General features: G+C 34.8%; 1 protein-coding gene across 4 annotated transcripts in view; it reads right to left on the reverse strand.

Annotated features, from left to right (window-relative positions):
* Positions 1-26,944, reverse strand: part of LOC150110248 (uncharacterized) — a 416,889-nt gene that overhangs the window by 290,868 nt on the left and 99,077 nt on the right. For all 4 annotated transcript variants that reach the window (XM_090398551.1, XM_090398541.1, XM_090398530.1 and 1 more), the window contains exon 2: positions 24,962-25,124. In XM_090398551.1, coding sequence (XP_090254677.1) covers positions 24,962-25,124 — 163 coding nt within the window. The remainder of the gene's footprint in view (positions 1-24,961; positions 25,125-26,944) is intronic.

The following is a 26,944-nucleotide window of genomic DNA, read 5'->3' on the forward strand; positions in this document are numbered from 1 at the left end:
ACTCCCGTCTACCGCGTCAAACTGCTGCCAACAGAAAGCAATCGGCGTAAGGAGTAATGTTTAGCAGCGCCATTGCACCAACGTTTATAGCAGTGGCCCACTGCGAACTGCCCGCTAGAACAACTTTAACATGCATAAAGAAGCGTTTAAAAAAACCGAGGTCTCCTCCCTGGCATTACGAAAAGCGAATCGATGCGTTCAAATAAGCAGTAAAATATGCAGACGGCAATAAAAACGAAACGACATAACCATTTAGGTAAACATTGGAAGCTTTATCAGCCGACGAACTTCGGTGATCAAAATTAAAGCTCTCTTTAAAGGTCACAATGGAGAGACAATGCTAAGTCTGCCCCCCCCCCCTTCTTTCCCGATAGCATGAAACGATTAAAGAAAGTTGCACTTAAAACATAGTCATCAACTACATCCCTTTACTCTGAATAGCATAGTAATAAAAACTCACTCAAAACTAAGTTAGTTACCAACACCGAACAAAAAAAAATAGTGCGTTTGTGTGGAAGTATCGAGGGAGATCTAGACACTGAGCGTTTGGGTTATCCATTTCTGAGAGATACAGTATGTATTGTAAAGTATTCCAGGAATCTCCAATGAATTCGCATACATTAATCCAATCCTTTTCTAATTAATTCATCACCTAACAAACTGTACTTAAAATATCCTTTTTAAAGAAGAGATACTTTTTCTTTTCGAATTTAACGGAAGCATGGATGTTTGTGAGTCTTAGGTGGTAGACTTTTCGCCCCACCATACATATGACAGATTGGAGTAGCTTGATAATGTTCTATGTTTGGTCTCTAGAGCACAATTTGTATAGTATCTAATCTTTTCCCCATAATTTATGTGGGTGGGACTCATACTTAAAATTCATAACAGGATTGGATTATCAGTATATGAACACAAATGAAAGAAAAAAAAATTGCATTTCATAGAGACGGTTTGGTGCAGAGAAAAGTTATAAAAGCCATCTGATGTGCAAAATGCTACGTAATTGTTGTTCTTTGGATGCAGTCTCTCTTATTGGATGTTGATGACTATTATAGTATTCTGTTTTCTAAAGACTTTGATCGCATTTTTCCTGTCCATTTTCTTCTTTCAAGACTGAGTTTGCAATAAAATATAGGTTTTGTAACTTCTCGTGTGTAAAGATTCACATTAAATAAAATATTTAAAAAAATAGTCATATTTTGAATCCTGCTAATTTAGATTCCATTTTATTATTATTGCCCTGATTCGCATTCATATAATTAAACTTAAAAAGTCATTTCTTGCCATTCGAATTCTCCCCCTCTCCCCCATTGCAATATGAATATTCTGATTTTAATCTTTCGTTACAATCATGACTTTCGTTCGGTCTCAAGTCAAATCCAGATTTCTTTGCTTCCCTTTGTTAAGAAGTCCAACAGCTTCTTCATGTTTTTCTAATAATCTGCAGTAGTAGTGTATCATCATTTAATTAGCAGCTAGATGCTGCTAATTAAAATCCCCCATTTATTTTAATACGTTTGTGTTCTGCCTTTAGCTCAGAATACATATTCTGAGAAAATATTAAACAGCATTGGTGAACGTGCGCAAATCTTTTCATACCCCTCTTTGTATTTCAATCTGCTATGTGAAAATCACATCTATGTTTACATTTTCTTTCTGATTCCATCACAGTTTCTTTATAATTCTGATATCTTCTTCGCATAATCCAATACCATTTAATATATCTATTAGTTTCTCATAACACTTTTTGTCGTAAGTTATTAGGTAGTCAATGAAGTTAGCAAACATTTTCTGATTCTATCAAAAAAATATCTCTATCAGTATATACATACGGAATATTAGTTCTCTTGTTGCTGTGCCACAGGGCCGACTCTACCGACGGTGCAACACATGCATTTGCACAGGACGACAAAATCAGCCTAAAGTATACGAAAAATAAATCATAAAAAAAAGTCATTTATTCCTTCTCTGTTGAAACCAGACTTCAGGAAGTCGTTAGTTAAATTTTTATATAATAAAACTTCATTGTACTGCATATTTTTTTTAAAAAAAATCATAATCATAATAATGTAATATTATGATTATGATATGTGCGATATATTTAATATCGCACTGTCGGTGTTATATCAGACGACGTGACTATAGTAGAACACCTGTTTTGCATTTATTTCCGATTCCATTGTTGGCCGTGAGTTGACCTCGACTGAGGGTAAATCTCATTTAACCAATGAGACCAAACGATCATAATGAGAAAATTGGTTAAGAGTAAACCGGTTAAAGAAATAGAATCAAAACACATAAATACAGACTGTATTTATGTATTTTGATAATACAGCTGTGCAGTGATTGTTAATAATACTTTTTGATACAGTTATTAGGATTTGGCTATGATATGATTTAATTCATACTGAAGAGATCCTTTAATTTAAAAAAAAAAAAAAAAAAAAACTATCAGGCGCAGAATATCGCAAACGAAAATCGGAACGCGATATTCAGAAACAAAGCGGGGCTTTGCATAAATATCTAAAAACAAAACTGAAACAACAGCTAATGTAGTACAAGAGAAAATAAGCGAAAGGACCGAAACCAAAAATTCTGAGCTCATGGCAAGTACTTCTCATTGCGATCCCAGTAATGTCGATATTAGTAGCAATTGATTTTAATTATCTATGTATATGCACATTTTCAGAACAAAATTCCACGTTAAAGGGTTAATTATCTCTCTCTTTCTGTAAAGAAATATAGTTTATGATAATTTTTCATTAACTTAAGAATTTTCATTAGCTAATGTTACTATTTAGAATTTATGATCAGACATACTGAAGCCTAGCTTAACATCGTAGCTTTTAAGACGTCATTAAAAGAGCTTTTTTAGGGGAAAGGGGCGGCAAAATATGCTATTACCCGGGGCGACAAAATTCCTAGGGTCGGCACTGCTGTGCCATTTCAGAATCTGAACTATTATGAAGAAAATGTGAAGCAGCTAATTTCTTCACATCTTTTCGTATTCTTCCATGTATGATTTCGTATTTTTCCATTATGACAGATCATAAAACAAGGTTCAGGATACTGATTGTTCTGAAATGCATATTTTCATCAAATTCCAGTAATAATATCTGTATCGCGCGCGCGAGGGCGAGTGTGTGTAATTACATATTTTGTAATGAAGGATTTCTGCATCAGATCCTTGTGTTTTTCTGTTGTTTCCTAAATGCATCACAATACTGATTTTAGCATTGCAAGCTCTCTTCTAAGTTTCTGTTGTCATGTCACTTCTTTTTTTTAACTCATTATTATTTTTATTTCCTACGTATCTCAGTAGGTTTTTTTTTCTTTTTTTTAGATTAAATTTGTCGTGTTTTTCTCTTCAATTTCCTTAAGTCGTTCACTCCAAAATTACTTCATCTCCTTAATTCTGTGCGTACTTATTCTATGCATTTGTTTATATAGGGCTGTATTTTTATTTTTATTTTATTTTATTTATTTATTTTGTAAGTTTATCGACTATCCGTGAGCTCCTGCTATTTCTTCTATCTTCCATTCTCAATTTTTTTTTTTTAAATATATATGTACATCATTTTCAGCTTGTCGAACTACTTCAAGTATGTTTTTTTTTTCCTCCTCTAAATCCGATTTACATCTTTGTGGTCTATTCCTGTGATTTTGCCTTCGTTGTTAATTAATTTAGCTTACTACTAACGTCTCTTTCTTTTATATCATGCAATTTTTCTATATCTATTCTTTCTTCTTGTTTAGTTTAGTTCTTGACCTCGATGTCTAAGACCAATTCATTCAACATTGAGAAAGTCCATCCGTTATCACTAGCATTCCAACCAAATTCTTTTCATGCAAAACGCGAATTCGCTGCTAAGACCGAGAACTTCTGTGAATGGAGTGAAGGTCGAGGAGGAGCGAAATCATTCCATAGGGCGATTCCAATATTATTTTGATTTTTAACAATCAGATTATTATCATTTGAAGTTATAAAAAAAATCATATCCAATAATGTAATTTTTCAATTCGATCTTCAAAACCATAACATTACAATCATAAGAATATCGCAAAGGAGTACAGAAATGCTAGAATTAAAACACAAAGAAAAATTATCAAATACCCCACTATTCAAACATTATAAATAAGTTGGTATAAGATGAAAAGAATACATTTCAGGTTTTCTGCATTTCTTGCAAGGAATATATATCCAAGCAATCAACAGTTGGAGTAAACACTATAATATCAGTAGACAAACTTTCACTGATGCTAACACGCACACTGAAGACGTGAAAATTCGGTTTTATAGGGTTAGCCAAACGCACAAGACGCCCCATGGTTTTTATCAGAAATTTTTCAAATAAATCAACCAAACTGAAGTCGCTCAAAGGTGGCTTACTGTCTTCTGATATCATATTTTAGTAGCTTCCAAAAGAAGATGTTTCTATTTTCCTCTTCTGATTTAGATATTTAGCATGTACGTTCGGATCTCGTTTTAATGAAATGATAGATATAATTATATTTAAGCCATATTGTGTAAAATAAATTTAATTAACAATCAGTGATGTTCAAGAGAATCATTTTTATTTCCATTATAAATAAGCATTTTATTACAGACATGTAATTACGTTTACATCTGCTAATTATTAATCTGAATGAAATTTTACACACTATTTTAAACATAGCAAAAGAGCATTCCAGAAGAATCATACTGAATTGGATAAAAATGAATTAAGCTGGTAAAACTTACTTTCTTACCAGAGAATAATTTACATTTTAATAAAAAAAAAATTTAATTGTCAATTTACTGTGATATGCTATTAATAGTTACTGTCAAAATTCCATTCGAAGCAAGCTAAAGAAAGCGTATTCTCTTGGATAACAAAATACGTATCCCGTGCGATCTGCAACCAGAACAGTCTGCACTCCAGTTCTTACAATATACATTTTGTTTTCTTAATATAAGAAGCCATTCTTTCTGAGATCAGCAGATATAAATTATATATATCCTAAACAGGAAGACGTACTGTAAACGTCCTTATTCGGATGCAGAAACCAACCAAAATTAAATTGGTGATGTGAAATGTATCCAATAGTTTAATAAGTTTTTAGAAAACTCCAAGAAAATAAGGGAAGATAAGTTACTATTTAAATATTGAATTTTATTTAAGTAATATTTTCACACACAGAGAGAGAGAGAATATATATAAAAATTCTGTACGCCTATGAATTGACCAGAGTGTGGCTTTTACTGCGTGATAAAGATCAATGCAAAAACAATACTCTGATTGGAAACTCTCTCTTTATTGTAGCTAGTTGGTGATATCTTCGCCAACTAGCTAACAATAGTCGGAGTCATTTTTAAGGTCGCCATAGATACGAAAGAAAAAAAAAAACCTTCCTGTCTTGGACTTGTGCCATTCTATTTACACGCAGAAAAATGATGTCGCGACACGAAATGGACGTTCAGCATCCGGAAGGATGTGGAAAAGAGAGAGAAAGACGCAAATAAGCATCTCTGACGTCAGTCGATTCAAACGTGAATTCTGGAACCATCTAATGCTCTGTTCTTCGCGATATCCGCGGAATAGCGATTTAATATAAACAGCTCTGAATGAAGCATTTAATTTCTAAAACTAATAAACACACAACGGCGCAAAGCACACATACTTATTAATTTTTGAAGCCACTTCTTGTATCTGTCACTACGTGCATCTGAAGGGAAGAATGGCATTGGCAGGCTGCTACACACTAACAAGAGGTGCGGATATCAAGACAGGAGAAACACAGTATATTACAGTTCTTGACTGTCATGTCTAGCTCCCGAGAGAGAGAGAGAGAGAGAGAGAGAGAGAGAGAGAGAGAGAGAGAGAGAGAGAGAGAGAAGAGGAGAAAGAATCAATTTCTTCAAAAAGTCTTTCGTAAAATCACATGGCTAAGAAAAAAAGTGCGCTACGTATATTAAGCTTTTGTTTAATAATGGCAACACACGCAATTTGCTTAATACGTTAGAATGAAATCCATTTCAGCTGTAGCGATGATGCGAAAAAGCTTGTTCCCTCAGTTCAAGTAGTCGAAAAGTTTAAAATTGTTAATGCAGTTATTATAAAAGTCTCTCTTATTAGAAGTCATTAATACATCTTGCGCCACCAACGTATAACGAACTGACGTTCTATCTCTCTATCACACACACACAAAGTCTTAATTACTGTACACAATGCGCACGATTACTATACGAACTTCATACGGTAAAAATTCAGAAATACTAAGTTTCTACTTAATTCTGAGATGAGAGATAAATAATTACAGTGTAGGTACTAACTGACTATATGACCAAAATTATATTAAATGAATTCGATAACATTTTGTATCGTACATAGATATTATAAAAAATTGTTCATTATTAAGCCGAAGAGAATTTTACATAACTGTAAGCAACTGTTTTTTTTTTTTTTTTCTTGTACCGTGAAAAACAATTTAGAGAACAATATCGAAAATTTGATAAATGATTTAGAGCACGAATTCTATTAATGGTAGTCTTGAGAGGCAGGAACTTTTTCTTTATACCTTACCTTCCTATTAGGTGTTTAAGTTGTTAATAAACTGTGTAGATGTAACCGTCAGGTCAACAGAAGTCACTGTGACTTACTACAGGAGATGGAAAGTCCGACATAATATGATTAACTCGCTAATGATAGGGTATATTTGAACAATGCTGAATAGTTTTGCTCACGCATGCTGAGTTTCTTCAATTTGATAGCACAGCACGAAATAACATATTGAAAAATATAACCGTTTATAAAAGATGTAATTACAAATTATCCCCAAAGCACCTACTACAAATGTTTTTTCATAGTTCACTTCTAAAGCGTTAAAAATGTGAAATACGTAGAAATGACTGAATGTCGTTTATGGTATAATATATGTAATCGTTAGCGCAACCCTGAGGATTGGTTGGATGAATGTTTTGATTTATGGCTAATGCAACTAAAACTACAGGGACTGTGTATTATGTCTGTAGATTGCGTGTGTTCTTCTGGCTGATTTTCCTGATTTAAATGAAGAAAAATCATTTCCCAAAGCCGATACACATTTCAGGATACATAAAAATGCTAGGATAACTCAAAGGTAACTCTAGACAATTTATTAATAGATATTTATATTGATAATATATTTTAATTAGCAAGTTAATAGAATCAAAAGATCATAAGAACAAAAAAAAATATAATTCTCAGATCTGATATCGAGGACAGTTATAAAGAGAGATTATAAATGTTTTATATGTTATATGCAGGACACAAAATTTCGCATGCTGCAATCATGCTTAGTATGAGTGCAGTAACATATCTTTAGTATACAGCTGCAAGACTTCCTGTTGTTGACAGTTTTGTGGGTAACTGACTGACTTTGGTGAACGGGTCGTGTTTTTTTTTTTTCCCTAACAAAAGAAGCTGCTTTTTTTTCTTGCTTACTTCTCCAATTTAATTCTGAAATCCATCCGAGATACTCTAAATGCTTTCTTTGAGTAGTATTCTTTTAGTATAACAATATTTTCCTGATATAACAAGGTAGACAGCTCTGTTATTTACTTCAGCAAAAACAAATCTAGTTCCTAATTTGTTAGTGAAAGCAAGACTAGCTTTCTACTTCTCTTTATTATTTATATTTGACTGATTTATATAAACGAAAAAAACTGTTAAATAAATAAAGATAACAAACTGTATTACTCAGTACAATGTGAACTAAAGAGAGAGCGAAGTTTCGCTGCTGTACATCTCCGTCAACAGTAGACCAAACAGTGATTGTTTTCTAGATAAAAATATGTACAGGAAAAAAAAAAAAAAAAAAAAAACAGTGTGCGGTATTGAGTTTGCTGAAGCCTGATTTAACGGATAAAAATTAAGAAATAATTCAAAATTATTTAACGTTTGTTAAAGAGATGCTGCATCTGGTCAAAATTCCATGTAGGAAGAATTCTCGAATGGAATGGAAAATTTAGCAGAATAGATACTCTAGATACAACTGAGAATATTTAAGAAAGAAGAAAGTTAATATTAGTTATACATAAAAATACATTTGTTTTCGACGACGTGAACAAGTAAAGCGAGACTGGGAGTCTTGTTGGCCGAGTGGCTAGCGTATCCGCTCTCCAGCCAAAAGGCTGCGGGTTCGAATCCCACCATGGGCATGGATGTTTGTGATTGTCTGTGAAAATACTAGTGGTGTAGTTGTGGTTTGTTGTAGTTGTGAACTGAGTTGTGGAGACAGAGAGTTGTAGAATAGGTGCCCTCCTTTGATGAGTCATTGGACTCAATGGAGGTGTCATGTAATAATAATAATAATAAAATTGGTGATTTAAGCTCATTCAGATTTCGCTTTTATGTATAAAGATAATGTTTAAAAGGATGGGTCTCTGGTTCTCTAATTAGATTTGTAAACTTATATAACAGTGAAGAAGGTAAAGTTGCCCCCAGACAATTCTGTTTCCTGTAACTTCGAAGGATCGCAAACAGTTTGCATCCTTCAACTAAACAAGATAGTAATTTACTTCATAAATGGAATATATATAAGTACCTCCCATCTTATTTTTTACTCTATCATACAGGAACGCACAAAATGCTTCTATAAAACAGAATTTCTAACTTAATAGTACAAGTCAAATTTGGGAGTATGAATATGAATAAGAATGGCATACTAAATTTAATCAGAATTCGTCAAGCGGCTAATGCTTTAGGAGTTGACAGCTTCGTTGTTTCCATAAGCGGTTGCGCAACTCTGACTCGACTACTTACGGAGACAACGCAGAATACCTAATAATCCACAGTAGCGATGGCTAAGTTACACGGATAAAGTCACTTTCCTTTCAATCAGATGGCTGGGAATGTAACATGGATTATTAGAAGATTTCAAAACGAGATATTACAATTCGGAAAAAAGGGAGACCAATAATTATTTCAAAAACTTTTTTTAATAAAGAAAAACCATTCCTGTAATACAAACAGGAATCATATCGCTAACAATTATTTTTGAATGAGCAAGAAAGAAAAATATAGTTAAATAATATGTAAACGAAAATGAGGAAGTTGACCTCGCAAGCAATAAATCAAACTTTATCTGGCAATTTTATAATGTTTAGTTATACAAAAGGGGGATATTTTTAAAAAATTGTGAACTCGGGGAAAGAAAATCTCCCTAACAAGCGATTAACCTCCCACCCCTCAAAAGAAGCCATGAATATTGATATTCATTGATATTTCAGGACACAAGCCAGTGCATAATATAAAAACGTGATTAATAGATCAAAGAGATAAAAGAAAGTGCATATGTGTTCAGTTAAACCATTTTCATAGAAAAGCTTTTTATGTTGGCTTTTATAATACAAAAATATCACTTCCACTACTGCAGGATCTTCTTGGTTTGCTGTTTGCTTAATTTCCATGCAGCTGCTCTGCGGTATTGTGTTCATAGCAAAGTCTCCTTTGTGAAATGGACATGATTTTTTGCTTCATTCTACACTTCACCTTTTCCCATTTCCAGAAGTTAACGGTAGGAAGGACCTTCATGATAAATGGAGTTTTTCATGTCTCCTGAAAGTAGCAGTCCGATGTTTGTTGTGAGCGCACTCCGCAACTGCTGTCTCCTAGGAAACAGTCTTCCTGTTGTAGTCTTGACAGCGGCGGTCATGTAACCGCCTGATAGTCTTTGACACGATCCTAACCTCTTTTTATTTTATTTTACCTTTTTTTTCCCCTTTGGCTCTTGCTGACGGAAACTGAGTTCTAGTTTTTGTTATTCCTGTCAGAGGACGATCATTGTCAACGCAAGTTCGTATCGCACTCAGCACAAAATATGCTTCTTAATTTGTCCCGATGGACAGTCTGTGACTTGCTTATAATTTATTACTCGGCTCACTGACTACCCAGTAACCGGATGAGCACAAATTAAAGGCAATTATTTTTTTGACTGTTCACTTGTGATTCAATTTTCCTGAATTATATGAAAGATTTACACTGATTAACATATATTAAGATAGGGGGGGGGGATCTATATCTGTTTAAATTATACTACATTATCAGCCTGGTTAGCGTATCCGCTCTCCAACCAAAGTTGCGTGTTTGAATCCCGTCGTGTTTGTGATTATCGGAAGTCTGAAGCGACTTGAAAAAGTTCCATGTTTAGTCTCAAGAACAGGGTTTTCAGACTATGTAAAAAAAAAAATACAAATAATATATGAAAAAAATTCTTCGCTTACCCACTGTACTAATGTACTATAGGTTAACAAAAATCTTTTATGGGTGGGAGCCACATAAAAAAAAAAAAAAAAAAAAAAAAATATATATATATATACAAAAAAAATTATATTCTTGTTTGTACCCAAGTGTAAGCAAACAGTTTACGTGAAGGTCTTCAAGACAAAGCAACATCCATACAAACCATTGAATTCACATTAATTGCTTCGGTATCACATAATATCAAGCAAACTTCTTTTTAGACGTGCATAATGCTATGTCTTATTGGATCACTATCCAGACCGGTTCGGATCTTGATTGAGGTCTTCTCATCAGTGAGAGCTAAACACAGAAAAATATCACTGTGGAAATACTTCGTTGATTTAATCTCAGTATCTTCCTGGTTCTATCTGCCACTGATGAGACCACAATCAAGATCCAAACCGATCTAGATAATGATCACACGTCAAAAGAAGTGTACTTTGCATTATGGGATACCAGGGTTATTGCGACAGCTTCTGTGTACAATCAGTCCTGTCAATGAAGGCGCTTTACGTGCAAACTTTGCTTGCTTACGCTTGGGTAAAGAATTAAATAAAACAACATAATTTCTTGTCCTGTTATAATTTACTTTATAATCAAATAGGAAAACGAATACATCAGCATAACTAATTTTACGAGGATATATAGCATTAATTAATAATTAAGCTACTAAAATAGAACCAAGTCTGTCATTCAACATGATTATTAAGTTTATAAATTAACGGGAAGAGTGTTGTTTTTTTATCTCCTCGCAATATACATTTTAATTAATACGAGGCTACGGGGACTGTCTCATGCGTCTTTTTTTTTTTATGTGAAATCCCCGCGAGACATCTATATTAAATTGGAACTGTGGGTGGGATAAGAGTTATTTTTTATTTTATTATTATCTAGAAAAAGTTCCAAGCATGGAAAACCACCAATAAATAAACAGGGCAATGAAATTCATCTCCCATATAAAGACTAACACAAACATCCTTGTACACTGAGGGATCCGAATCAGTGGCTTGTTGGCCGAAGAGCAAGTGCGCTATAAACTTGGCCAACCATAGTGTCCATTAGTTAATACGCTGACAAAATATTCGCTTTGAATAAAACTTGGAATTTAGAAATTTATCATTACTTTTTACAAATTATCGACCTCATTTAAAAGGGAGAAAATTTCGCACAAAACGTAACATATTCTTTCTTTATTTCTGTGTGCACTTAAAAAATAAATAAATCATAATTCTAGGCAAGTTAAATGTGCGCCGGCCTAACACTCATCAAAGCTTGTTATAGAATACGGATATCTCTAGAACTGGAACCTTTGGTCAAAACAGTAAGCATGACAAATTTAGTGATACGGAGAGTATATTAACATGTAACAAAGAATAACATTTCCAGTAACTACAAAATGAAAACTGCAGGATAGACGCGCACACCACTATTTGGCATTTCATTAACTGATGATTGAGGAATTTCTAAAATAGTATACTGCAGTGCTTACGATTAATGAGGGCTCTGAACAGATTAATCTAGATGTATTACTACAAAGATAATTAAATCCTGACTAGCGCTAGCGACATAATGGCAATAGAAAATTCAGATTCAGAAGTAAGTTTGCACAATTCCTCAGAAAAGTCTCATCTCTAATTCAATACTTGTTATAGAATTTTTTTTTTTCCTTTCTTTAACTCGTGTGCCAAAAGAAATGCAGAACTGTCCTCGGGATATGCTACAACAGCTGTAGTTAGTATTCTTGAATTAGACCAGAAGTGTGAATGAATGAATGGGGGGAAAGCTCCAAAAATAAATAAAATCCTATGAAATGTATCGAGATTGAAATATAACAAATTTAATAGATTTTCGACATTTTGTATTCTACACAACCTCAAAAATACAAAATAGGGCATGTTGTATTTCCGAGTGTTTCATTTGCACTTTACACATTTCATACAAACATTAAAAAAAAGTACTTTTATCTTTGAAAATAGACACATTCCACAGCATTTCTCTGGATGGAAAAGATGGAGTAAAATGCAAAGAATGCATGTGAAACTGTCAATGAAGACACTTATTTTTAAAAATCATATAATAATCCCACTCACGATGTCTGGTAACATACAGCACACTGGGTGGGAAAAGGATTAAATATTTGGGAACACTACCCCTAGACACTAAGCAAGGTGGTGGTGGTGATCTCACACCGAGTGATAAAATTCAACTTTTATAACAATGATAATAATAATAATTATTATTATTTATATCAAAGAATGTAAAGGGTCAGTAATACTGTGAATAGACAGATAATCCGGAAATCCTGTACCACTTCCTCCAATAACTAGGGTAGCAATTTTACACCTGGTGATCATCTACCACCTGAAATCATTCGCCAACATTCACGTCCACAACATAGATGTTTGTGAATCCATTCGATCAACTAGGCCGAGGCAAGACAAAAAATCCACAGTCTAAAAACCTTCACAACAGTGAGTACCGAAGCCTCTACTTGTGAGTTGCAAAAGTAAAGATTATACTTATTGCTACACTTTCATATCATGATGACTGCGGAAATTAAAATGAAAAAGTAAATCAACTAAAGACCGGATCACTCTACTCCACCATGCAATCATTACAGAGTAAAGAATGTGGTCGAATATCCAATTATCTGAACAATGCGGGAATAACTATTACCTACAAACACACAGACTAATGAATCATGGCAGTTTAACAGACTGTTTCACAAATTGTTTTCAATGCTGTCTGAAGAAGCCATATTCACGAACCTTCTCATTTCCTCAGTGAATGGAAAAGTTATTTTTCCGTAGAGGTTAGTTGTTTTCCCATTCATAGCGTATACTGCGCTATCAAACGTCTGAGCCGTGAGTCGGAAGAAAATAACAAATCCAAATGGAGGGCGAGAAAGAATGCGAGCCTCGCACTAACACATTGACGGTACATAAAAGTAAGTACCAGTGTTTCTTTCAGAACCATTTGTGTTCTACAACCGTCTGGCAAAACAGAATTTCCTTCTGAATAAATTTCGAATGAAAACTGCTATAAAAATCGTGCAGTCTCGCAACGAACAATTTGAAAGTTGAAGAACAAGCTGAAACGTTGCAACTCTTTCCTCTCCCCTTTATTCATTGACAGAATCGAACATTTTGTGCTGATTTAATCCTTCGATAAGCTACAGTTTGTAGCATTTTTCTAGTACTTGTTGGCTTATATAAAGCCTTGGGGGGGGGAGGGATTAATACACTCACTCAATAGCAATTTAAAAGCTAGGAGTTAGCGTACAGGTTAAAAACTACTACCAGTACTATTGTTAATACAGTAAGAGCAAGTTTAATAATACACTGGGTCGACAGAAACTATAAAAGAACAGACAGATATCTGTAACGAACTTTCAATTTTTCATCAATCAAAAATTGATTGAAATAAATCAAAGCACATTAAATTAAACAAAGATAATCAAACAACGACACGGACATTTTCAATCCGTAATTACAGTCAAAGATAAGATAGTGCTAAATCTTCGTTTAATTCAAATATTTGTATCTTTCGAAATCACTGAGATTTGACTTCATTCGAAAATAATTCCCCAACCACCTTCTTGGTAATATTCTAGGATCAAAAGTGCATGTGTGGGAGACAGAAACAAACTGTACCAGATAAGGTCAGTGTTGTTTCTAAATAAGACCGTACTCATTGTAGTCGACAAGCGAGATCAAAAGGACACCTTACATGTTTAAGTACAAAGCTCTGACCAAAGGTGGAGGGAGGAAAAGGACTGATAGAATGCTTTTTTTCCCTATTTTTTTGTGACTTCCGTTCCACTCTTCTCTTATTGGCACAAGACGGACGAGGTATTAGCCAAGTTGTGCTCACAAAGGCGCCACTTTATCTTGTGGTATTTTTTTTTTTTTTCCTTGCCCCACCCGAAGATCCTCAGCGTTCAAGAAGACAAAGGAGCTGGGGGTTCGGCAGCAGGATTTACCGTTTACCCAGGAGATCAATGAATCTATTCCTAGAACGTTTGCTGGCATCAACAGCGGACGGCTGATAAATGATTCTTTCTCCTTGGATACCGGTGGTGACGGCTAAAGACTGTCATTTATTTCTGCCTCTTCAGGCTCCGCTGAATAATTTATCGTATTGTGACTTCATAACTGCTGTTGCCTTAGCGACAACTGCAAGTGAGACTGCACACTGGAGAGGTAGGTACAGAAAATTTTGATAAATGGTTGCATGACTGGCTGGGTTTAGGTGGCCACTTTGGAAACTTTCAACAAATAAGTGGAAGGAGGAGAAAACAGCCTTTTAACGATACAGTTAGTTAAGTGGGCGAAAAAGACTTTTTCTACAATTCTCCTTAGGTCTATGTTCTATGATTCCAGTCTAATCACTTTGCAATAATACACCGTATTATCCTCGTATAACTTACATTTTACCATCTGATTGTTCGGTTCCAGTGAACTCCAAAACATTTTATGACATTTTCATTACTGTTCAAATACCCTTACTGAAAATGAAGGCTCACAGAAAGAAGAAAAACAAATAGCATATCTCGCAATGCACTTTGCCGAAGGATGCAAAGATGACTGCGACGTATTTGAGCTCAAAAGCGTGGTAATATTAAACAGTTTTGCTCAACATTTAGAGTAAATAATTCGGTTTTTATAAGAGAATTAAAATGATCTGGGATTTAAGGAATAACGTAAGTGTGCTTTCCCATGAGACCGTCTTATAGCTGACATAAAGGCAACTCAATCAACTAAACCACCCCAAATTAAGTAAGAAAATGTAGTGAAAATTCTGTCCAGATCTTCATTCAAGACACTAATGAGAGAGAGATTCTGTAAGAATCCCTTCCAGAAAACTGCCATTTTCTTCAAAAACAGACTTTTTTTCTTTTCTTTTTTTAATTTCGTATGGTGATTCAACGGCAGTGAGCCCCTATTTCGGGGAGGTACGGCACCACCTCAATCCCCTCCTATTTTTATCCGAGCTCGAGACCAGCATAACTGACAATTCTGACTTATGGCTAGAGGGATCGTTTTAGGTATTCCGGACTGTATCCATGTGTGTGTGCGTGTTCACGGGGACGGTTTTCCTGTTTGTGGGATGAAAACCCCCAGTTAAACTGGGGAGAAAAACCCTGCTGTCCACGCCCAAGACCGGCTAACTTGGCTATGGCTGAAGATGATCCTTAAGCTCCTCTCGTCGCCGACGGGAATCGAACCTAGGACACTCCTTTCCCAGGCATATGGTTGCGAAGCGCAAAGCCACTAGGCTAACCGTGCAAACAAAAATACAGACTGATTTTTGATAAGACATTGCCTGGGCGTTAATGCCGCGCAGCTCTCCAGGATTAAGACTGACCATGCATAACGGCTTAGTAAAAACTCAATTCCGGTACGCTGTAATACAATACAAACAGAAATTACTTTCAACAGAAAGAGAAGTTTGTGATTGTGTGCCTTCTTCACCAAAGTGGAAAAAAAAAAAAAAAAAAAAAAAAAAAAAAAAAAAAAACTGAAATGAACCTATCTATAAGCTGAAATTATTTCCAGCTCATTACAATAAGCCAATTTAGGAGGTTACAACTATAAACAGAAATTCTGTTATTACGCTCTTGGTTTTCTAGGAAAACAAGAGTGTGCAGTTTTATTTACTGTCTTCTCCTGTTATATTCTTCGGACTTAATGAGTTCGCATTGTCTTTCTGAAGGGCATTTTTTTTTAAATCAACTTTTTATTTTATTTTTATGTTGGTCATCAGAAGGGCCATTCCAAATGCCATCGGAGACAAGTTTGGCGCCGTAGATCTTGAGTTGGCCATCCCAAGTATCTTACCATCATGCCTTCTCTTATTAGAATCATACATCACGCAATATTCTTAACAGGTTTTCAAAACCAACATTATAAGGATGGAAAATATAAAAACCTTTGTATAGGTAAAATTTATATGTGGAAAAACATGTTTCATCCTTTCTCTAGACTATTCATAATTAAAGTACTTTTGAACCATTTTTGTTTTATGCTAAGGTTTACCTCTTATTAATGCACTAAAAACATTTAACAGACGCGTACATAACGTACAGTGTTCGTTTAGTTAAAAATATAACAGACATGATTAGAAAACAAGTGCATAAGTATTGGGGGCATGACATTTGTTCCCATTTTATTTTTAATGGAGCAAGGAAACAAAAATTGAGCTAACTAACAGTATTTTTAAATATTTTAATAAAACTTTTCAATATTAAATAATGACTGATTTAGTAACATAAATGAACTTCCTGGGGAGTCATGTGGCGACATCTATCAGCCAAATTATCATTAGATAAAAGTATTCATTATATAGCGTCAGCAGTGAGCCATGTTTTTTATGGCAGTCCCAATTCAACGTATTTCGTTAGAAAGAACTTGGTTCGAACCAGTCTAGGTCTGGTAAGAGGGAAATCTGCTTTTTTGCTGATCGTGAGTTAACTGTCTTCATATGAAGGCGGTAAGGGATTTTGCAGAAAAACACAAACCTACCTGAGAACACACACACAATTTACAGATATATTATAGTTCGCCCACCGTTTGTAGATCTCACCTTGGCATTTTGCCAAGAATAGTCGATTCATGCTGAAGGGGAGAAAGAAATGAAGGATGTACGAATTGGTCGCCAACATGCAAAATCACGTGCTTTCTTGTCTGCCGCTGTACTAGTACTAGCTTGATTTTTGTTGTCGCTTTTTTTGCATTATTTTTTTATTGTTAATTTGTATGATGGATCCAGTACACTCGACAAAGTCTGTTGTTAAACGTTTCAGTAGCTCTTGCAAAAGAATGTTGAATAATGTGCTGACATTCTGCAAAAAAGAATCGTCTCCTTGTTCCCCTTTCTCAAGTCATAAAACGTGCAAGTGCAATTGAGGGCGTATCGGGGTCGACTGTTAAAACAATTCGTAGGGAATCAAAAGGTGAAGGTAAGCCAAAATTTAAATCTCCTAAAAAAAGCGCCAGAGTAAAGAAAACCATCGAAACCGTAGCTTTGAATGATTTTGATGTAGACGTTATAAGAAGAACTATTCACGAATTTTACGTGAATGAGCGAAGTGACATTGTTTTATCTAGAACGCAGTATTTGAGAGCAATAAGACGTTTCAGGGAGGAAAAAAAACCGATTGTGTATCTAGATGAAACTTGGATTGATAGTAATTTAAATTATGGAAAATGTTGGCAGTCTAAAGAAGAATGTGGAGGTGCTACAAACCGGAAATGCCTCGCGGCGCATAATAATTTTGTGTGCGGGTGGAGAAATTTTTACCGAATTCAAACTTACTATACAAAGCCAATTACCATAGGCAAATGAATTCTACGATCTTCGAAAAGTGGGCAGAAGAAAAACTGATTCCAAACCTTCCTAAAAATGATGTTGTTATAATTGATAACGCTTCATATCACTCTATTCGATCAAACAAAGTTCCAAATTGGTCTAATAAGAAACAAGTTCTTATGGATTGGCTCTCTGCAAATAACATTTCTCATTCCCCAGATATGTGAAAAATTGAATTGCTTAATTTGGTCAAAAGAAACTCGCCCACAACTAAACTATTTAAATTCGACACGATGCTCAAAGAGCACAGATTTCTATCTTTGAGGCTACCACCATATCATTGCGATATTAATACTATTGAGTATATTTGGGCAGAAGTGAAAAGTTTCATTCGCCATCGCAACGTAACTGGAAATATTGACATGTCGAAAGTTTTTAAGCTTTCAGAACAGGTGATTGAAAGTATTGCAGTTTAAAACTGGGAAAAATATTGCTGTCATGTCACCTCATTGGAAAATATGTATTGGGACAGAGACAGAATTATCGAAGAATTATGCGAACCTTTGGTGATCAGTTTAAGTGAAAGTGATGGCGATTCGGGTGTCCGAATCGCCATCACTTTCACTTTGATAATGGTATTTTTTTCCAACCTTTTTTTTGAGGGATTTGTTAAAAGAGTCACAACAAGTCATAAATAATTAATCGGTTTAGGACATTAAAGTGTCTCAGTTCTCTCAACTGTAAGTTTAGAATATCTAAGTTCATTTGAAAAAATTTGTTTTTCTGTATAATTATTTTTATTTTATAGAAAACTTTCTTAAAAATAAACTTAGTTAAATTTTTGTTTTATGCTATACCTTTTTTAATTTTATTAATACTCTACGTACATTTTTCCAACTGTTATACAAGCAAAATAGTTACACTTTAAAAACTACAATATTCGTAAAAGAAAAGCTAAATTTTCCGCCCTGTAATAATAAACAAACACATCCCAGAAGACAGATTGATTACCCTATTATCGGAATGGATTCTCCTTTTTCTGACATGCGCAGAAGTGTCGAGGGATCTCTAATCGGTGGGCGAACTATAGCTGTAAGATTTTTTTGCATCTGCCATTATTCCAGTGCAAACCAATTCACGCTGTAAACTCCCTTATGAATTACTATATACAGTCCGCTCAAAAATAAACTACTTAGTTATCGGTTTTGAACTTGTACGAGTATATTATTACGTCAATTCCAGCTATAAAAGGTTAGAAATCTATTACTTAATGTGTCATGGGTAAGGCAAGGTTTGAAGAATACGGGAATCTTGTTCTGGAGACCAAAAAATGGTAGTTTTCCAGCTTCCAATAATTGAGCGATCTCACACCAGGCGATAAGAATTTTCTACTACTTTAAGAACTTTCACAAACACTCCATAGGTATTCGAATCCAAAGCTTGTTGGTACTGAAGAACGATTTTTTCCTAGAAATATGGAGAGCAAAGCCTTTTCGATTCAAATTCACTTTTAGCTCAGATACCATAAAAAAATTTTTCTATGCTAACCAGCCATAAATAACACAAATCTTTAAAAGTTGATGCTGGGTTCGAAATCAACATAAAACATGTAAAAATCATTGAACACATATACGAAGTCGAATTCAGCTCAGCGGAAAACCAAACTGAAAACTGAAGTCATGGTTCGCAGCTGTTATTATGGTTCAAGGTAATAACGCCATGTAAAGATCGTAAAAACAAAAGAAAAATTATCCGTATGTATGAGCAAAAAAAAAAAAAAAAAAAAGTTAAGGTTGAAAGATTAGTTATTAAAGATTAGTTAAGAGTATAATATAAGGTTGAAAGATTAGAGAATGACAGTCCGTAAGGTATAAAAAAATGATTTTATTAATTTTTTCATAATTTTTGACAACTTACACGAAATACTATTATATATATATATTGCACGCACATATTTTCATATGGTGCCCTAATCATGATTAAGTTTTACACTACACATTTCAGAGTTAATTTTTTTATAATCGTGGTTAAAAAAAAAAAAACTATCGGCCAATAAACGCTGCATTGTAATCAATGTTAAAAACTTTTATCATCGTAATCTGTGCATTTTAACAGTTAGAGAAGAAATAAAGAACTAGGAACATAAACTCAACAGAATCGCTTTCTGAAAGAAGGGGGGAAAATCACTTAATCAATTCCCTAGACGTTCGCAATGGCATAGTTCAGTACAGGCCAATAATAGCAATCAGCTCTATGAACACCGACCGTATGAAACCTCTGAATTGGGAGGGAGAAAAAAAATAAACAAAAAAACACAAATAAAAAAATAGAAGTAAGGCAGATAGATACCTCCTCTATCTATTACTTATGTATCATTCTTCTTCAGTTATGACCAGCTCCGTTCGTTCAAAACGAAATCAATATTTAAGTTGCTTCTTTTATGCTGGGTGCTGTCACAACTCTCCCCTAGCTGGGTTAAATCGGTGTTGTACAGAAAGCAAAGGCTCTCAAAGTATCGTTACCTCCACTGGTATGCGGAGTGGAAAACTGTTTGTATGGCACTCCGAATCACTGACTCATCAATCACCACCAAAATACATAGGTGACAGGCTAATATTCCATAAATCAATACAGGCCCATTGCATTCTTCTGCATGATTGCATCGCCTCACAACTGAAGCATGTTAAGTCGCTTTCAATTATTTCAAGCTTTGGAACACAGTTTGCCTTTCAGCTCCTGATTCCGCTTATACATCTCGAGAACATTAGTCATGGGATGTGCATCGGAGTTTGTTAATGTACGCTGGTGAGTGACAAATGTGATTCGGCTGGGCGCCTCATAAACAACGCCTTCCGGCGGAAAAGCACCTACTGCCTCTGTTCCAGTAAACACTCGTTCGGTACGATTCTTAAACTCACTTAATCACGTCCATTTTGCGGGTCTTAATTAAAACTGTCTCCGTGAGAAGGGCATAAACAAGTTGGCGTGTAATGAATGAGAACTTTTAAGATAGGTTACTTTCACCAGAAGGTCGTCCAACGAAATCCAAATAGCTTTAAATTACCCTTCAATTGCTTATTTTAAACTTTTTCTTCTTTTTTGATGTTTACTATTTTAAACGAACGCGCGCGCGCACACACAAACTTATCGCCGAAAAGTGAATTTTTTTTTTTTTTTCACCCACATTTGACGTCCGTAGACGTCGTATGGTCACTGCCGTACCTCACATGGTTTTGGCAATGATGTCTCCTGCTAGAATAAGTGTAGGGTCGCAGATTCCCTTTCCACACAAAGTCTGTAGGACAATCATAAACATCCATGCCCACGGCGGGATTCAAACCCGCAGCCTCTTGGCTTGAGAGCGGACACGCTAACCACTCGGCCAACCAGGCTAACGAATAATAATCCACAGTAATTACGGCTCACTACCTGCTCAGATTAGCTTTCGTAGCCATAATTTTAGGATAAAGTTTGTTAGTCTTAGCATATACATTCTTATATGTAAATTTCTTGGATTCTCTGGCAGATTTGTGGGAGACGAAAAACTTGAATCTAGGGAAGAATAAAGATTTTTGCGTCCCAGACAGGATTCAAAACTAAGTCTTTTCAACCAAAAAGACTTCATCAAACCAACTTGAGCTATGGAGGTACCTAAAGTGAATAATTAGACAAACATTTATTACTGAAAATATTTTAAGAGCGCGTGCACCCAACCATACACAAACCTAAGTCACCAACCGTCCATTTAATTAGATCAAGTTGGATGCTTATAAAAATACGAAGAATTTCCTCTTTTTTATATTTATTTTGATTTTACCTTTCTTTCTTTCTTTTTTTTTTTAATTCATAAGCTTCAAGAAAAATGTATCTCTATTAAATGTAGGACACTTGTAAGGTTTTCTTCTGAGTTAAGTTATATATCATATGTTAAATAAGAAATTATATTATTGTTTCTATTCATATTTCACCATAGCGTACGTTAATAAAAGTTCTCAAGCGAAGTAACCTGGGAAACAAGATGTAAATACAATGGATACTTCGATAAGTCAATTGCTTTCAGTACATACAAAGCAAGTTGTGAACTCTCTTTACGTAAAACTTGCTAGGGTTACGGTTGAAAAAAAAAAATAAATAAATAAAATAAATCTTTTTTTTTTTTGTCAAATATAATTTCAATTGAATTGGTGAAGTTTAGCAGCATAGCACCTCTGCAAAAAATTATTAGCAGTAATTTTTATAACAGTTGCTAACTTGATTTTATTTACTAAATTGTCGGAAGTAACTTTGCTGTTTCATTTTGCTTAAATATAATTTCCCGTGAGGTTAATAAAATAAATAAATAAATAAAAATACCGAACTTTAATCTTGTCGTAGTTGCTATATTTCGTAATAAAAATTTAGTTATGAAGCTAAAACAAAACCGTAAATTTTTCTCTTCTTGTTCTTAAAGAAAAAAATTCCGGGGTTGCCAACCCGACAGGTACATCGTTAACTTCTAATAAACGCTGGCGAGTGCATATTTGCGTGACTTCCTTTTTCACCAACAGAAACTAAAACTTATTTCGTGTGGAACAATACACCAATTGTTATTCGGAGGAGTGAATGATCAAGCTAGTTATGTTCATATAAATGACTTTGATAAACAACGTAAGGCATTTCCGTTGAACATCAATCCAACAGTTTCTCATGAAGCTCGTATCTACTTCATGAAGCGTTTGTGTAATGGCAAAAAATGAAGGATCTCTTATCATTATTTTAACTAGTTCGTTTATTTTTCATACCAGGATTCATAAAAACTACAATAAAACAGAAAAGAACAGCTTACTGCATGTCTGTAAATAAGGGGTAACGATTATGAAAATTCCTCTCCACCCATACTCTGTGTGTGTGTGGGGGGGGGGGGGGGTCTTAAGTTGCCGTAATCTCACAGATGCGGAATAAATACATAAATACCAGTATATTAATTACTGATTAATTAAAAATCAAAACTGCTGCAACTGCATATTTAATTCTTCCGGCGGATTGTTTAATAATTAATACTGACTATCTCAACTGCAGAACTCAAATATAATGTCTCAATAAAGGAAATAGAAGCAAACGAACGACTTTTCTACGCTATTCGAAATGAGAAATATTACTGGTTTATGGGTCGATATGTAATGTTTCTCACGAATTTAGTTCGGTGTGATCTGCGCCTTATTAAAAATGACTGCATCCATTAAGGGCATAATGACCTATAATTATAATCCGTGCTGTACGTTCTTGCGCACGAGCATACGCAGAAGAGATAAACAGTACAAAAAAGGGGAAAAAAACTAACGAGCAAGGACATTTAAAGGTTTAACTTCAAACTACAAAAATAAAATTATGTTTTAATTCTCTCTATAAATATTCATGAAATATAAATATTTTATAAAGGGGAGAAAAAGCAAAAGAAAGATAGATAGAAAAATACTTCGAATGAGATGATCATGATTCATCTAGCGAATAGTTTCATTTCGCTTTTTTTTGGAAGTAAACTTTTCTGTATTATTTTTTTATGATGAGGAATTTCTACATCCAGAACGACTAAAGACTGAAACTGATTAAAATCAAAACCTTTATATTCTGTATTATAAAAATACGAAAACAATTTCATCTTTGTTTTTAATACTTTCGTTTCCATAATAACCAATGTAATTAAAGCGACGTACGAAAGCCGTCCTACCAAATAAATCGCGAAGTAGTTTATGGAATCGACTGTGCTGCCATCTATGTTCTATTCTGAAAAGTTTCTAAAAATAGCATTTTCAGTTACATATATTTTAACTTATTATACATAATGATCATAATTATCGGAGATTTGGATTATCATAACTATGGTAATTGTTATATATTTAATTAATTCCTTGTTTCGAAAATGGTTTATAAATCTTACAATTCCATGAATTTAGAGAACGTTAATTCAGTGGCGACATCTATTATCAATAAAGTGATCTTACACGTGGCCAGTTGATTTTCTATTATGTTTTTCTGTAATCTATCTCACACCACTGCTTTCGTTTCTCTTCTTTTTATACAGAGATTATTATAATTTTGTATTACGTTTTCTATATTATATTTATTAACCAAAACTGGCATTTGTGAGAAATATTTTTAGAATAGTAGGTACGTATTCAATGATAAAATCAAAATAAGCAATTGACAATATCACAACAGAAAACATGTACTGCTACATAACTCAAAATCTAATCTAATCAGGGTGCAGAACCTAAATTAAATTTACTAACGAACAGTTAATTGATATACTTACCTAGACCCATCTTTTGATGTAGCTAAACAAGTGAATGAAAATATTTTCCAATTTCCAGGTAAATATCAAACAAGTTTCCATTCGACTGGTTTCTCATACCGTGCAGGTTACCTTCTTTAACGAATTACTCTGCTATTACCTTATAAAGACCTTCACAGAGACACATTTTTACCGTTCTTTATATCAAGATTGGACCATTCGAAAAGCAATACCATTCCATCAAGGGAAAGCGTTACATCTCCGATAAGAAGCTAAACACTTGTTTGCCTTAAAGCATGGAAATTGCATTTAATTTGGTCAAATTAATGTTAAATTATACTTACCGATCAAATTACTCATAATACTACTGTTTAACAACGAGATTAATTACTCAAGCCGCTGCTTGTTATTGCTATTTTGCAATCACCTTTGGTTTGCATTCTAGAGGACGCACCCTACTCTACCCCCCCCCCCCCTCGATACCATACCAAAAAGGCCACTACGATCTGACGAAAGTTTTAAACAAAGCTGGAGAAGGTAAGCTGCAAAATTTTCATTCGCAACGTGATGACATATTTAAAATCAACTTTTAACATTTAACATTACTGGGAATGGTCTGAATTGCGATGAGAAAAACTATGACTACAGACCAGTAGCGTTATATGTATTAAGTGTATTTCTAGTCGATTTGTCTGTTTTTTTGAGATAATCTGAGTTCCCTGAGAGATAGAAAACCTTGCTAATTCTACATGAAACTGGCTAAATGTTAATATAAAACACTCATCAAAATTTAGATATAAGATAAATTGCGCAAATATATATTATATCATTCAGATATCCATATCGTAATATAGTTGAATAGAGAACAATCTGACAAAAAAAAAAAAAAACCTACTTAAGAAAAACCAGCGTCTCGTTATTAAATACGATTCCTTTCGACTACTAAATCACTCAATTTCGAATTTATATTAACGGTTTAATTAATTTTAACTGCATTCTATTTAAAATTTCATTTCCGATTTCCAAACACCACGACTGCATCCGTTCTTCAACAGGTACAATTTAAAAACGTAGGCGGTGGGATAAGCAACTGATAGTCATGGGAATAAATTACCTGCGGGACCAGGATATGGACTAACTCCTTGTTGGACGTCAAGGTGGCTTCTTTCATTTTCAGGCAACATAATGTGAACGCTTCTGTTCTCTCCCTCTAGCGATGTTACCCGAGAAGATGAAGACAACCCAGGAGTGGACGGTGTAGGTTCCCTGCTAGAATGCTGTAAAAGGAAAAAAAAATAAATAAATAAAATAAAATAAAATAAAATAAAAAATATATATATACTGTATATATATATATATATATATATATATATATAAGAATAATAATTGATCTAATATCCACTTAATTTGTATAATAATAAATTTATGAAAATATAATTCCTGTTGTGTGTGCGCGCGCGTCAAGCCTACACATGAGAACTCATAAAACTTATAACAGGTGTGGGCAAATGATTAGAGACAAAGAAGAAATTTTTTCTTGGAAAAAAAGGATGGCACAGTCCTCATTAGAGAAAAATAGTATGAAGAAGGTGGTTTCAAAGAGCAAAGGTAGATGGAATGAAAGACAAGAATGAGAAAGTGGTTGGATGAAGTTCCAAACTGAAATATATATGGATGTAGAGTAGCAGGGTGTTCTGGAAAGTGGTGATAATCACCGTGAAAGTGTTTATCAGAACTTTTAGGCACCTCCTTCTCGTATAAACAAAGTAAAATAAAAGTATCTATGAGGAAGCAACTAGAGGGCGTCTGTGGGAGAAGCGTCTATTAAGCAGATTGTTCAGTAATGAATAGCATCAATTTTGGGGGTTTTCTGTGCACCATACTAAATAAGAGAACTGTATTTTAAGGTTAGACAGATGTATAATGTTAGGATCCATATAGGAGAAAAGTAGTCTTAAACGGAAAAGGATACCATCTTTTTCTTTAAATGGAGACTACGGATTGGATATCTTTGAGTGGCATTAAAGCTCACTACTCTATCCCAACTCCACTGAAGAATTGTAAGACATTGATAATATAAGAACTTGCAGTTTCGGAGGTTAATAGTGTGTTAAGTTATAAAAAATACAAATTTCAGGGTAAATTTACTTCCTTTCTATACATACATACATACATACATCTTCAAGGCCCACCTTTCCTAATTGGGTTGTGGAGGCAACAGCTGCAAGAGGAACTCTTGCAGAACGATCCTCTGCCACCAAGCTCAGGTGTTCTGGTGGGATTCCCAAACGTGTCCACCCAAGGTTTTGGATATAATTTATCCAGCGAGTCCTTGGCCTTCCACGTGGCCTCCCACCCTCTGGCTTGGCAAAGAGGGCCAGCTGAGGGAGCCTCTCTTGTGGCATTCTGACTAGGTGCCCGTACCAACGTAACGGTGATCTCTCAACACGGAGAAGCAGCGGTTGAGTATTGAGGGCTTCCCGAATTGCAAAACTTCTGAATCTGTCGAGTTGTCAGCCCCGCAACCCCTCGAAGGAACCTCATTTCAGCCGCTTGGATTCGTCCGCATTCTTTCGGTCATTACCCAACTCTCATGACCATAGGTGAGGATGGGGACATAGACTGTATTGAAGACAGCCAGCTTTGCCTTCTGGCTTAACTCCCGCTTCAATATTACCGAACGGCCAAGCTCCCGCAATATTGAGCTTGCTAAGCCAATTCGAGTATCTAGCTCTACATTCCCATTTTCCATCATTCGTGAATATGGATCCAAGGTATTTAAACTTCTCCGCCTGCCTCATTAGGACTCCACTTACGTGTAGAGTGCACGGGGATGGGTCTTGAGACCACAAATGTTTCAGTTTTGGCCTCACTGATCTTCATTCCGGCGTCTGCACAAACAGCTACAAACCTATCCAGGGTCAGCTGGAGGTCATCTGTGGAAGAGCTAAGCAGAACTAGGTCATCTGCAAAAAGCAGACGTCCAATGATACATCTTCCAATTCTGACACACTCACTGCCTCGGCTGTGCCTATCAATCCGGTCCATAAATATTATGAAAAGGAGGGTGACAGAACACACCCTTGGCGGAGGCCAA

This window comes from Typopeltis vanoorti, chromosome 1 (genome assembly GCF_054136105.1).
Source record: "Typopeltis vanoorti isolate ZY-2024b chromosome 1, IOZ_Tvanoo_1.0, whole genome shotgun sequence".
Taxonomy (NCBI): domain Eukaryota; kingdom Metazoa; phylum Arthropoda; class Arachnida; order Uropygi; family Thelyphonidae; genus Typopeltis; species Typopeltis vanoorti.